Here is a 15,566-nt window from a genome sequence, read left to right on the forward strand (position 1 = left end):
GGGTTATGTGCGCTCTCTTTGGGATGGGAAAATTATGCTATTGGGAAGACTGTTACCCTCCTTAACTACGGGGGAATAACTGTCTGGTATAAACAATGCTGCCTCTGTTAAGTGTTGCATTTTTGCCTTTACAGATGCAACCTTGAGATCTCAGCTGCCCGTGTTATCAACGGCTGAGAGACTACAAAAACTCCAGAAGAAGCTGCGAAAAAGCAAAGACGACATGCTGCAAGCAGTTACGCAGCACTCTGTCATAGAGAATCAAAAAGTGCAGGACTGGAGGGAAAGGGAAAGCAGGATCCGCCACAGAAATGCAGCGGACAGGAAGAAAAGCACAAAGCAGCTGATAAGGATCCTGGAGCGCCAAGCGGACTCTATCCAGGCGCTCGTAGCCATGTAGATGGAGCACTACTGAGCCTGCCCACCCCCGCCACCGCCCTTGTCCCAAAGCTCTTTTCCTTGTGTCCCCATGTGAGCTCAAAACCCCCTTCCCCAGCATCCAGGTTCTTACCACCACCAGCTGCCTCCAACACCTGTATGTCCACCAAGCAGCCCTGAGAACTACGACCATTACTCTCTGCACTCAATCCCCCCTCACCATGCAGTATAGCCATCCTGAAGTGCAGCAGTCATTGCACAGCACTCCAGACAGGACATATCCAAACCTGTGACTGCACAGTTCCCCATCCCACCCCCCTGCCCTTTTAGGTTCCCAAAAACTTGTGTGTCTGTCAAAGTTATTTTCTTTTCAACAAATGAATTCTTGGCTTTGAAAAGAGTCTATTAGTGCAGAAAGTCAAAGATACCTTAGCTCAGGAAAGAAACAGGCACTGCAAATCAGCTTAGCAAACACAGATTCCTACTAACAGTGTAACCACTGCACTTCACTCCGGTGCAAGGCACCAAATATTACTGTTGGTTTTCAGCCTCAAATTCCTCCCTCAAGGCATCCCTAATCCTTGCAGCCCTGTGCTGGGCCTCTCTAGTAGCCCTGCTCTCTGGCTGTGCAAATTCAGCACCCAGGCGTTGAACCTCGGAGGTCCATGTCTGACTGAATCTTCCACCCTTCCCTTCATAAATATTATGGAGGGTACAGCACGTTGATATAACCGCAGAGATGCTGCTTTCCCCCAAGTCCAGCTTCCCATACAGAGATCGCCAGTGACCCTTTAAATGGCCAAAAGCACACTCCACAGTCATTCGGCACCGGCTTAGCCTGTAGTTCAACCGCTCCTTGCTGCTGTCAAGGCTCCCTGTGTACGGTTTCATGAGCCACGGCATTAATGGGTAAGCAGGGTCTCCAAGGATCACAATGGGCATTTCAACGTCCCCTACTGTGATCTTCCAGTCTGGGAAAAAAGTCCCGGCCTGCATCTTCTTGAACAGGCCAGTGTTCTGAAAGATGCGTGCATCATGCACCTCTCCGGGCCAGCCTCTGCTAATGTCAATGAAATGCCCACAGTGATCTACAAGCACCTGGAGAACCATTGAGAAATACCCCTTCCGATTAATGTACTCGGATGCTAGGTGGGGTGGTGCCAGAATAGGAATATGCATCCCGTCTATCGCCCCTCCACAGTTAGGGAAACCCATTTGGGCAAAGCCATCCACAATTTCCTGCACGTTCCCCAGAGTCACAGTTCTTAGCAGGATGCGATTAATGGCCTTGCAAACTTGCATCAACACGATTCCAACGGTCGACTTTCCCACTCCAAACTGGTTCCCGACCGATCGGTAGCTGTCTGGAGTTGCCAGCTTCCAGACTGCAATAGCCACCCGTTTCTCCATCGACAGGGCAGCTCTCAATCTCATGTCTTTACGCCACAGAGTGGGGGCGAGCTCAGCACACAGTCCCAAGAAAGTGGCTTTTTTCATCCGAAAGTTCTGCAGCCATTGCTCGTCATCCCAGACTTCCATGACCATGTGATCCCACCACTCAGTGCTTGTTTCCCGAGCCCAAAAGTAGCATTCCATGGTGCTGACCATATCCGTGAATGCCACAAGCAATTTCGTGTCGTACGTATTACGCGACTCGCTATCATCGTCAGACTCCTCACTGTCACTTTGGATTTTAAGGAATAGCTCAACTGCCAAACGTGATGTGCTGGTGAGACTCGTCAGCATACTCCTCAGCAGTTCGGGCTCCATTTCCCACAGAAATCGCGCTGCACAGAAACCGTTCAAAGAGGCAAGATGGCGCCAAACGCGGACGGAAAAACAGGGATTGCTGGGATGTGAAGCGATGCATCACAGAGAGTTGGGACAGGAAGCAGAATGACCCACACCCTCCGCCCCCTTCCCACAACCTACGATGCCAGAATGGGAAGAGGCGCTCTGTGGGATAGCTGCCCATAATGCACCACTACCAACACCGCTGCAAATGCTGCAAATGTGGTCACACTGCAGCGCTGGTAGCTGTCAGTGTGGCCACACTGCGGCGCTTTCCCTACACAGCTGTACGAAGACAGCTTTAACTCCCAGCGCTGCACACCTGCAAGTGTAGCCAAACTCCAAGTTGATCTAAGATATGTCGACTTCAGCTACACTATTCTCATAGCTGAAGTTGCATATCTTAGATTGATCCTCCCACAGTGTAGACCAGGCCTAAAGCTGCAATGCAGAAGCAGGGTAACAGGTGAATCATTCTTATTAATTAACTTTAATGCTCACAATTTGCAAGTTTTGCACCAATGTTGCAAATTCTTCTACTATGAATCACCAGCCAGTAAGCAAAGATTTAAACAAGAAAGATGAAAAACTCTACTTGCACGAAACCAGGACATAAGGAGCTGCAAAGTGACTCTGACATGTGGGGACTCACTGGCATCAGAAATCCTTACAACAAAATGCGTAAATAACCTGCCAGAGAAAGACCAGAAACCTGCAGAGCTACCATAGCGAGCAAAACTAGGCTAATTACTCTTTCAGATAAAGTTATTAAAATCGCTGCCTGCATCCTTTGAAATTCTTTTGACTAGCGTGTGTTATCTGTGTGAAAATCTTGACTAGCAGTCAACTACAAAGGATATAATTGTTGGTGTCTGAAATACACACATTTAAAAATTATACCACATACAATTTTGAAAAGTAATCACAGTGCAATTATTTCCAGGCAATTCATTTTAGAAAATGTCACCAATGGGTCCTACAAATACAAAATCCAATCCTGAGTATACAAATATACACAAAGACTTGACCTCATGGCCACGACATTAGCAAATTGGATTCATCCTTGCATGTTGTTAACATTTAAGATTGTTTTTCACTATGATTTACACTGCCTGGAATCAAGAGTTCATAGATTTTAAGGCCAGGAGGGACCATTATAATCATCTAGTCTGAACTCCTATATAATACAGGCCTCAGAATTTCAGTTGGTGATTCCTGCATTTATCTCAGCTTGTGGTTGAACTAGATTATATCTTTTAGAGACTCCTACTCCTGATTTAGAACACTGCAAGTGTTGTAAAATTTGATATAATTTGAAGGACCCTTCCAATAGCTAAAATTTTGCCTGGTGTCCACTTTAAACTTTGCTGACTTCAACTTCAAGCCGCTAAACCTTGCTATGCCTTTATCTGAGGCATTAAGGAACCCTTTACTATCATATCTTCTTTTTGCATTGGTAATTATAGATTGTGCTCAAGTTGCCTCTTAACCTTCTCTTCAATAAAATAAACTGATTGCATTTTTAGTTTCTCATTGTAAGGTTGGCTTCCAAACCAAAAATTATTCTCTGAACCCTCTTCACTTTTTTAACATCCTTTAAAATAGATGGATACCAGAACTGCACACAATATTCCAGCAGTGGTTCACTCATGCCATATTCCAAAATTATACCATCTCTCTAATTCTGCTCAATATTCTCTTGTTAACACAACCAAATATTAGCTCTTTTATGACACAGTATCACACTGGGAACTCATTTTCTGGCTACCTTGTTTGTTGATTGCAGAACTAAAATGAAAATGGTCATCAATAATTACCAGGTTCCTATGGATGGACTGAACTGCCTATACACAGCTACGAAGTGGGAGCTTTGGAGATGAGTAATGAAGATGCACAAGTGAGTGGATAAAGCCACACTTACAGGAGATAGTTTGCTTAATAATTTCCTTTTATAGATTCCTCTGACATGGACTATTTCTTCCTACCACCACTCTCCTCCTTTCTTTACCTTCTGAAAAGCACCTCTTGAAATACCTCCTGAGAGGATAAGAAAACACCTTCAGTCATCCCTGAGTCTGAGAGTCTCATGAGAAAGTCGCTTTCTGGTTACCCTGAGAATAAGATCAACGGGAGAAAGAAATCCTATGGAGAATTTAGTACGTTATTTTAAATACGTATCTTCAATATACGTCCTTTACCAGTACTGTACTAAATAGGTATAATGTCAAACTGGGATTTCGTATATTAACAAGAAAGATCGGTTTTCTTATGAAAGGATTGTTTGTATCAATTCTAAATCTGAAATGGCCTAAAAAGTACCATAAACACTGGTTTGTTCACAACTACTCCAATTACTACTCCACTTGGTTAGGTAGACACAACCAAAAATGCAGAAAGTGAGTGACTGGTGAAATGTTGTTAGTGTGTCAACTCATGTGTTGGTGCTACTGTTAATGGCAAGAGAGCATATGTAATAATATTGATATTACCACACTTACATAAGGATTATATGCACTAAAAACTGTGTGTGAAGCTAGCGTTCCAATATCATGGTGATTTGTAATATGCATCAGGCCATTAGTGGAACACTAAATCTAAATTTTATTCCCCACATCATTGCCTTGATAATCAATTTTACAGCACCCAAGCATGCTACTACGCACTTTACAGAGCAAAAAACTATGGGGGAAAACCTGGCTCTACTGAAGTCTGAGAGTGTTTTGCCATTGACTTCAGTGGGGCCAGGATTTGATCCAAGATTCTTGTCCTAAACAGCTTAATCTCATTTTAGACATGAGTGTGAAAGTTCTGGACAGTATTACACTTACTCATTAATTGATGTGATTAGAGCAATTATGGATACACAATTAGGTCCTTCCTGTGCTAATGTAAGGAGAGATTTTAACAGCCTAGCCAAGTGCCAAGGCCACAGCCAGTAACTAGAATATCTACTGGAATGCTTATTGCAAAAAGCAGTTAAACTAGTAGGCCTTTGCAGCAATCTTAGCATAACTAGGCAGGCCAGGAAGGGAGTGGAAGCGATGATGAGAGTTGAGCATGTGACCCTGCACCATCTTGTTCGGCTTTCCTTTAAACCGCTGAAGTATGCAGTTTTGAAAGACAGGAAGTCCATCTATACTTCTGGTTTGTGCGCACATGTGTAACTCTGCAGAAACACAGCTGTATAACCAATCGCTTGAAACTTCTTGCTTCGGCTGCTTGTTCAGCAGTTATTGGTGACTGACAAGCAGCGAGACACTTAAAAGCATAAAAAGGGGAAAAGGTCTGTGTCGGGTGCACTCTTCGAGGACATATCTCAATATCCCTAGCTGCAGACAGAAGGTCGGTCACCAGAAATCTGTTGCACTTGAAGGAACCTCCAGACTTCTGAGGTAACTACTGATTTTTGGGGGCTGCTAACCTGTTGCTTATATGTGTATGTGCTTGAGACTAAAATAAAGTGGAAGTTGTAAGTGAAAGTAGTCTTGCGTTGTACTGCTTGTGCCAACCATCTATGGACACGCTGTGCTATGGATGTGCTGTGCCCCCATTTATTTTCTGACATTGCCTCACAGAATATAGTTACCAAGAGCTGTGGATTCAGAAAACCCTGGGTAACAGTAACAGAGCCAAAGTGGATGTCCAAAAAGGAAGCATCTTTTTGCCAAAATAAGAAAGCTATTGTAGGTGAAAGATGCCACAGATTACATATTTTGCACCCCGGGACACAAATAATTGCAATGGATGCATTCCAAAGCCTCAAAGAGTGACTGAGGTATTGGATATGGCTTTTGGAAATAGACATCCTTACAAAGTGTTTAAATCTTCAAGACTTTAGAAATCACTTTTTCGTCCTTGGAAAGAAAACATAGCAAGTTAAAGAAAAGGGGCTTTAAGTTCTCCTCTGATTAGTGAAGGAAATTCAGAACGATTTATTCCTCATGTGTAGTGAAAAAGAAAAAAAGTGGCATAGCTCTTGCTGAAAGTATGCTGGAGCTTATCTGATAAATGCCCTGTATTTGTTTGATCCACACTTTTAGTGATCACTTCAAGATAAAATGTCTCATGAACCAAGAGAAACAGAAATTATTTCTCTGTACACTGCCAGAAAGACTAAAATCCCTGCTTTTCAATGGTGAGAAAGGGTGTAATGTATTCTAGTGCTGGTGATGCAACGAGACATTAGGCCTTGCTATCATATCACCTCCATTTTCTTCTTTGTATGGCAAGGGAAGTTATTAGCAATGTTCATAGAGCCAAACCCACGTCAGTGAGTGGCGTGGTGTGAGCCTGAGATGGTACTGGCAAATGATCAAAGTGGGCATTGATTTAAAGCGTGGTCCACAATCACATTATGAACTGTCTAATCTTCCACAGTCATAAGAGATGACAGCATCTGCTGAATGATGCTCTGAAATGGTTCAACGTGGGCCATTGTTTCCGGGATAGCTTGAAGCCTGGAAGTTTTTCTGTGAGATCAGCAATCAGGTGTTTGCTTGGAATATGAGCATTATTCCAGTATGCCTCAGCTTTAAGAACTTAAGCCCGATCCCCAAAAGGCTTGCAAGATTTCAAGGGTGTCTTTGGAAGGTTCTGGAGGTTGTCATGAATTGGTAAGTTCAGGTTGGCCATGGTTTGCTTGCACTTGTGAGCTGTCTCTCTCTCCGGACCAAGGGTGGGGTTGTACATGCCCAAAGTGGCAAACCATTGAACAGCAGTATGTTCCAGTGCTAATCCTCACTGTAGCATTAAGCTGGATGGCTAGAGATTAATTATGTGAGCTGCCTGCCCAGACTGGTGCGCAGTATTCGGAGATCAACTATACCAACACTAGAGTCAATGTGCATCTTCATAGATTATAAAGCCTCAAAAGACCTGTGATGGGGTGCCTGCCTCACTCTGGACCCTAAGGGGTTAATAGAGCCCTAGGGAGGCTGTGCAGGAGGCAGCAAATCAGAGAAGGGCTGAAGGGAGCGGCCAATCAGGGCCCAGCAGGCCCACAATAAAAGGGAGCAGCAGGGCAGAGAAGGGCAGTTCTCTGCTGGAAGCCCAGGGAGGAAGGACTGTGTCTCTGGAGGGCTGAGAGAACTGCCAGCCCCCTGGACAGAGCAGTGCTGCAAGCAGAAACCAGGGGAGCAAGAGATAGCTCCTGGCTGACTGCTGGGATTTGCAGGCTGAGGCCCCAAGGCAAAGGCAAAGATGATGCTGGGGCTACGAGGAAATGGCCAGATAATTTGCTGCAATAGCCACTAAGGGAAGTGGCTGGATAGAGGACTGCAGGTCCCCTGGAAGGGCTGTGTCACTGAAGACGATGCTGCGGTCCTTGGAGAGACGTGGGTCCTAGAGCAGGAGATACGGGCACCACCCGAAGAGGGTACACTACCATGAGGGCTAATTCCCAGGACAGCCAGCAGGAGGTGCCAGAGTGCTGAGTGAACCCTGTTACAGGACCACTCTGATCTTCTAGTCTGATTTCCTCCATATCACTGGCCAGACTTCCCTGAATTAATTCCTGCTTGATTTAGAGCATATTTGTTAGAGAAACATCCAATCTTGATTTAAAAATTGCCCATGATGAAGAATGCACCACAATTCTTGGTAAGTGGCTCCAGTGGATAGACAGTAACGCGCCCAACATTGGGCTCTTACTCACAACCCTGAGATTAAGAGTCTCATGCGCTACCGACTGAGCCAGGTGCGCACCCTTGAGTTAATTGGGCACCTTAAGGTCCAGTGTTGAGTATGGCAGAGCCGTACAAAGACTTTCAGAAAAACTTTTGATCTGAGTCAATGCATCACCACCTTCCCTCCTGTTTCAGGATCAATAATTAGGATGGCTAACTGCCTGCTCTAAGGAGAGGTCATGTCTGCTGTAGCACAGCCATCCCCCCACTTGGCCTGTGACCCACCTAGCCTGCCCTTGGAAATTAAACTCATTTTCATTGCTAATATGAATTAATGTGCTCCTCCACGTAACTTTGGCAGTTTTCAGTATTTGTTAGTACTTACTTTTGACATGATGCATAATCCACAAAAATTCTTCTCTGGAATCCTAACAAAGTGTAATTTTACAGTGCTGAAACTTACTGCGCTCAGGGGTATATTTTTTCACACCCCATAGCAAGAATTTGCAGCGCTATGAAGTGCCAGTGTAGACAAGCCCTAATTATGAGAATTACTGAGTAATTATACTTAGTGTTACTAATTACAATGTAGTTCTATTAGCAATTTAATCAACTATTTTCATTCTCCTTAAATTTTATATCTCGGCTGCTTATGAATACTGAAACCAATTCAGTTTGTGCATTAACAAAACAAGGATTACAGAAACAAGTGCAGCGCATAAAAACAAAACAGGAAGCGCATTACAAAAAGCTGTGTTCACAATATATTTATTCAACATGTGTTTGCTTATCTATTTGAAACCCACGCTCTTCAATCTTTATTTTGTAAACCTCATCTTTTCCATTTAGTTGCCTCTATCCTTCCACCCTGTGACGTTATTGATATAAACTGGGACCATATAGAACATGGGTTGCAACCAAGGTCCTGCAGCGGCACCAAATCCTAGGTAAAGGGGGTCATATATAAGGTGTCTAGGACCAGGTTACGGATTACTGGTTATGATTATGCTGTCTGTATGTCTGTAGCATTTTGGTAGTTGAAGTTATGAATATTGGCTGTATGCTGTCTGTATTCCAAACTTGTGTTGTGTTACTGGGAAAGATCCCAGACAAGTTGGTGTCAGCTCTATTTAGCCTGCTTGATGGCCCATTAAGGACCATCACCTACACAACTGTCCCATCGAGAGAAGGCAGTTACGCCCTGTGACTCAGCAGGGTGTGCAGAAACTGGCCCATGTGACTGCAAACTCCATTTTGCTGTAACTTTCCACAGCAGGAACAAAGGAGTGTTCTTACACTTGGAAAAGCCTATATAAGGCAGAGGCCTCATCTCCATTTTGTCTTCAATCCTGCTTCTTACCTCTGGAGGGATTTTGCTACAAGCTGAAGCTCTACACAAGGGACTGAGGACCCATCCCAGTGGGGGATGTTCTCCAGAGACTTGATTTGCACCTGCATTTACTCCATCACTGAATTGGCACTCTCAGTTGGTTCCCGCCAGAACCGCATAGTCACACACCCACTATTTAGTTTTTGCCCAGTAAGTCTGATAAAACTTAAGCAATAAATTATTATTCACCAGGCCAAACACAAACCTTCTAGATATATTTAAGGATGACAAACAATTCTGTAATCCTAAATATCTTGATACGATAATCACTACATCCAATCTCTTCCAATACATTTGTAGGGAAGTTAGGAATACAGAAATCGTGATTTCTAATTAGAGAATGGAGGTATCCTGAGGCAATTTGGAAGCTATCACTTCACATAAAATAAGGTAAGACTAGATGATTACTTATTAGCACTGCACTTGTGAAACGACATAGTGTTTTAATCTGGCACCCACAAGTAATACTGCTCCGCCAATTAAACAGAATCACAAGTAGAAAGAACAATTTAATTGGTATGAAAATGTGGGTTTAAAAAGGAAGATTGTGAATTTCTAGATCATTAAGGTCTGAAACAAGACTTCAGGTCACCAAGCAGTAGAGTTTATTTTTTAATTGTAAAAAGAAGAAATCAGACCCTAACTACACTACATCTTTCAAACAGTGTCAAGGAAAGTGTAAAACTAAGTATTTAACCTAGTTTACATTAATAAAACAATGATTCTGTATAGTTTCACAACAGTACAGAAGAAAATATTTGATTCACATTATGTGGGGAAATGGAAAACAAATTCTGAACAGGTTTCAACTTAAACTGGTGTAGGTGAGATATGCATAATCATATTAGTGTGAGAGACGGCAGGGCTTGAACCCAGGCCCATAGGTCTGTAGGCCGTGCTCAGGCTGTGGCTGCCACACAGGAGCTCACCCAAACCAGAGAAGAAGGGGACTAGCAAAGCTCTAGCTCACAAAGGGCCACACCCATGAAGCTAGGGTGACCAGATGTCCTGATTTTACAGGGACAGTCCCCATTTTTGGGTCTTTCTTATATAGGCTCCTAGCACCCCCCACTCCCATCCTGATTTTTCTCACTTGCTGGTCTGGTCACCCTACATGAAGCTCCTGATTGGGGGAGACATCCAGCCCCACTGATTGGCTGGGACCCAGCAGTTAAACCAGAAAGAGGCACAGAAAGTTGATCCATGCAACTAGGTGAATCCCGAGCTAGCTGCTACGACAGACCCTGCCTACATGGCCTGGCTCCTACCTTTCTTACCTCAGACACCCGTCTGTTCCCAGTTCCTACTTCTCTCCAAGTTTCTGCTCCTGTGACCTACCCCTGATGCTGATTCTGGCTTTGACCCCTGGCTTGACTTGTGACTCTGCCTCCAGCTCTGACCTTTGGCTTGGCCCCCCCCCGACCCTATCTTTGAGCCCTGGCTTGATTCTGGACTTCAGCTCCAGCGCCTGACTTACCATTAGGCATGACTGCCCACACCTCGCTTCCTATAATTGTGGGGAGTCCTACACAACCTCAGTTCCCATCATAATTCAAGAGACTGAGCGCAGGCCGAGTGGCAATTTCCAAACAAAACCAGGAAGTGAACAATGCATTCTAGTGTACACGTAGTGGAAAAAAGCCAGGAAGGATATCTTCCTCCTGCCCTGAGTAGTGGATAAGAAATATGCTTGCTAAGATTCTGGGAAGTGCAGATGTCACTGAACCTCATAAATGAGAGCCTAAGATTACTACTGTTAAGTAGGGATACCAAGTAGTTATGAACAGACATTAGAAAACTGATTGGACACATTACAAATGTGTAGTTTTTATTAGAATGGCACATTTGAACATATGATTTTAAACAGTAAGACATACCTATCTGCATGTGACTGTGCTTACGAGTCTGACTCTGCATGGTTTGAATATCTGCAGGTACTCCCGTGCAGTTACAAACATTTTTAACACATCAGCAGCATGTTTGTTTATATTTTTGAGTTTAACCAATACATGTTCCTCCCGACCCATTACAAAAAGAGCAGAAAACATTTAAAAATTACTACAAAAGTGAATTACCTCCGTGCAAGAATAACAGTCACAGCAGTAGGCACAGTCATTGCAGGGCTGAGAACTCATTTTATCACATTGTGAACTTTATCTAACGTGCTCTAAAACAAAAGTTGCCTTCACACAATCCTAAACCATATAAAATGCCCAGAAAAACTTCCAGTGAGTAAGGTGCAACAGTAAAGAAACCATGTGTACAGAGCAGCATTTGTTTTTCCTCTGAGAACATATCATCATGCAAGATCTCATGTACTCACAAACTCAGTTACCAAATTCTTGCTTTTGTGCAATATCAAATGGCATTTTAAAGTGAGGATGCTGGGGCAGTGATAAGGCAGGGAAAAATCAGTGCATACAAGAGTGCCTTTTTACAGATTCCTTTGGGCTACCAGAAGGTAAGTGTTAGCTGCCACCTTCTGTTACTAGAAACAAATCACCGAATTGGTATTTAATATTAATGTTATATTAACTCCAAGGGGCCAAGATGGCAACCAAGACTCCCTTGTGCAAACTGAGAAAGATAGTACATGTCCCAAAGTTTACAATTTAAAGCACTATATGAAGGATAGGGAGAATTAAACTAACACTTGAATATGTATTAGAAACAAAGATGATATTTAGTGACAGTTGATCTGTGAAAGTCAGACCCCATCAAGCCAAAATCTTAAAAATATGAAAAACAAACAAAACATGGAAGTTAAAGAAAGGGAAAAAGCCTGTGCATTCTTTCTACCTTTACATTGCCCATGACACGGACAATAACTAACTCCATTACAATACCTAGCTATTATATAATGCTTTTCATCTGTGCCTCCATAAGGCTTTCACTTCTAGCACCAACAGATACCCAAAAGCGGAATGTACCCCAACTTCACCAAACCGGCACGCTAAGACAAAACCTTAATACTGACTTCATGTGCTTTTATATCAATTATATCAACAGACTGACACATCTGACCGTTACACAGTCCATGCATTTGGAGAGTTATTCTGCCTTTGCACTGCTCCAAGATAATCATTAAGGTCCTGATTGGCAAAGCACTTTCTTGGAGAGCGTTGCTCACTTGAATCGCAACAAAAGATGGAAGCAATAAAACTTCCATGTTAAAGAAAACAGATTTTGCAATTGCAAGAATACCTTTACTCAAGCCATCCTCTACCTCCCTCCACCCCTAACATACATTTATTCATTCCAGTTTTGTTCTGCACTTGTTCTCAGCAAGTAGAGCAAGGCCACTGAATTTGACAGCCAAATACCTGCTTCATGTAGGCATAGCACATTGTTTCCGCAACTCTCTTTCCTTCATCGTAGCAGGCCCTAGGTCCTATGGGGTTCACGTGGCCCCAGTAATCTTCATTCTGAGGGTGAACTTCAGGATCTATGGAGAGAAAACACTTGAATGACTTTCTCTTTCTAGTAACAGGAAGAGGGACTGTAACTCCTTTTATATAGGGCTCTTTTGATAGAGCTTGTTTTAGTATGTACAGTGTTAATCAATTTTTCTTCAAATTATCTAATTTTTAAATATTAAAGTCCAACATCTTTCACTCCAATAGATTCATCAAATAGAATCCCAAAGGGATAACTATTAAGAACAATCTGAGAATCTACAAAATCCCCAAATTGAGCGTATTAAACACAGCAACCTCCTTGTTGGATGTGTCTCCTCATAAGAGCCATTACTCATGGCACGCTGAGTTGAATGTCTGGAAATGGATCTTAAAGATGGAATAACTCTAGATGTAAAACCAAGATTCTCATTTAAGATAACTGAATAGAGAGATTACAGGTTATTTAGAGTTCATCGGCAATTTCTATTTAGTTTGCAAAAGGAGCTAAGACATCTTGGCATTCAAAAAAGAGCTGGGGGGAAAAGGAGGCAGGAGGTGGAAATTTAGACATGCCATAAAGAATCTGGTTTGGTGACGGGATGAGGCGGCCCTGTAAACAAAAATGGTGTATGTGTGCCTTGTTCTTCTCTCGGCCTGATACTCTGGGACCAGCAAGTGGCACAGAGAAGTTACTTTTTCAGCCAAGATGATTCTGAGTAGACAAAGCAGAGGCAGCTGAGCATAAGGAAGGGCAAGGTGCTTTATCTAGAGAGTTAGTTTAAATTTCCCTCTATCCCCCTAACAAAAAAAGTTACAAACATGCTGCTCTGGCTCGCTTTCAGCCTTGTCTGTATCCCCATGACCCACTGGTATGATACGCCTGGAGGTGTAGGCCAGGTGCAAATAGATTGGTTGATGGTGGCAGCATTCTTAGGAGTTGCTGAGCAAGAGCTGCAACAAAGGAAAAGAGAACCCTTTGATGCTACTGGGAGGGTCATACTTGCCTTCTCGTCACCTCCAATACATGCTGAAATACAAATATGAGAAGGCCAGGACAAACATTAAAACCATTCAGCTGAGTCATATATAATAGACAGCTGTCATTACCATCACCGCCACCAATGAATACTTAATACATTGGCAGAATCTCCTCTATGCCACTTACAAGTTCCATGAAGATTTTGCTCCCTCTAGTCTTTTCTAGTAAGCAACCATTCATCTCTTGAATTAACAGTCGTAAAAACAGATTCTTATTGGCATGCTCAGAGGTAAATTCTCTTTTTACAACACCTTGACTAGCATTCCTGCATGGATGAAAGGTATCCCTGCTCCGGAAGCATCTTTTTCTTTTTTACTGGTACTATTTATATTGAATATTAAACACACACTTTAGGAAGAAAAACAGAAATGTTACAGATCACAATTCTTATTCTGATCTTCAAGGACAAATAGATCACAACATGATCATCAGTTGTGCCCAGTTCTCTCCAGGTTATTATTACCCCAATAGAGCAGCATGAGGGAAAGTGGAAACAATTTCATTTGGATAGGTAATATGCTTGTTTACATATGCAGAGACTGAAAGTTACAGTTCGGTCCAAGGCTTATCGCTTTCTGGACGCTACTGCTCTGGATCAAAAGAGCCCTGCTCGAGCAGAGACCAGCACAGACCCTGAGGCTTTTACTGTCTAATATAAACTGTCCTAAGAGTTTTACAGACCAACATCCAATTCATTCATTTTAAATAACCAGGAGGTGGAGATCTAGATATGCCATAAAGAATCTGGTTTGGTGAAGGTGGGGAACAGCCCCACAAACAAAAATGGTGCGCGTGCCTTGCTCTTCTCTGAGCCGGATATGCTGAGGACAGCAAGTGGCACAGAGGTTACTTTTTCAGCCAAGATTTATTCAATTTAAAAATGAATGTTAGAAATATTTGAAAGTTAGTGTTCAAATGGTATTAATCATTCCTCTCTAGAGCTGGCTGGCAGACAATGAGACTGAACTGTAGCTCCTTGGAAGAAATCTGGTCAGTTCAGATTTGCTGTAAGCATTCAAGAAAACCATGTTCTGGGACATCACATACACTGAAATGAATAGTTGCATTGACACTGCTCATAGGAGCATATTTTCCCCCCTCTATTTGTAGCCTGGATTTCAAACTTCCCTTTTTTAAAAAATATTAAGACACTACCAAATAATGGCTTATAATTAGAATGCCTCCTCTGCCAGGAGCTACTTACAGCTTTGCCTTTGTCATGCTATAACTTTTTGATGCTTTTTATAAAGGATACAGTATAAAAAGAAATTTTTCATTGCATTTATAGTTTCAAATTAAGGTTCTAACTGATTAAAATGTCCTCTATGGCCAAATCTCACAGGAAATTTAATTTTTTTTCATAACCTCCCTGAAGGCAAATACTGATGGCAAATATACTCAACCATATTTCACAGAACACATCAAAATCAGGGCTTTGGAGTGGAGCCTGGAGCAGCTCCGGAGCAGTGGAACTACAGGTTTTTGCCTGGAGCTGGAGCGGAGCTGGAGCACAGCTCCAAAGCCCGGATCAAAAGACAATGGTTCACGAATCTTTGCATATTATAGACTAAGACAGGATTTTTAAAAGTATCCAAGTGAATTATGAGAAAATTCCCCATTGAAAGTCAATCAAAATTGTGGTCCTAAGTCAATTCATTGTTTTTAAAATTGAGACCACAGCATGGATTACTATCTCCTCTCCTTCCTTCTCAAGGTCCAAGCCCAGTTCCACACCATCCCTGCTTCAACAACAGAGCTTGACTTCATAAAGAAAAATTATAGTTAAGGCAGGATAAAATAGACACAATACCATTGCTTTATTACAACACCCATTTTATCTGTGCTGTTTTCTCCTCCTATCTGGGTCTGAAGTTTGCATATATTACCAAATTCCTATTGTTATCCCGCTGTCCCACTGCTCTACTTTTTCTAGGCCACTGAGTTTT

General features: G+C 42.6%; 1 protein-coding gene across 2 annotated transcripts in view; it reads right to left on the bottom strand.

The window, feature by feature from the left end:
• Positions 1–15,566, bottom strand: part of UXS1 (UDP-glucuronate decarboxylase 1) — a 92,355-nt gene that overhangs the window by 26,349 nt on the left and 50,440 nt on the right. For both annotated transcript variants that reach the window (XM_050922425.1, XM_050922434.1), the window contains one exon: positions 12,507–12,628. In XM_050922425.1, coding sequence (XP_050778382.1) covers positions 12,507–12,628 — 122 coding nt within the window. The remainder of the gene's footprint in view (positions 1–12,506; positions 12,629–15,566) is intronic.

This window comes from Gopherus flavomarginatus, chromosome 1 (genome assembly GCF_025201925.1).
Source record: "Gopherus flavomarginatus isolate rGopFla2 chromosome 1, rGopFla2.mat.asm, whole genome shotgun sequence".
Classification (NCBI taxonomy): Eukaryota; Metazoa; Chordata; order Testudines; family Testudinidae; genus Gopherus; species Gopherus flavomarginatus.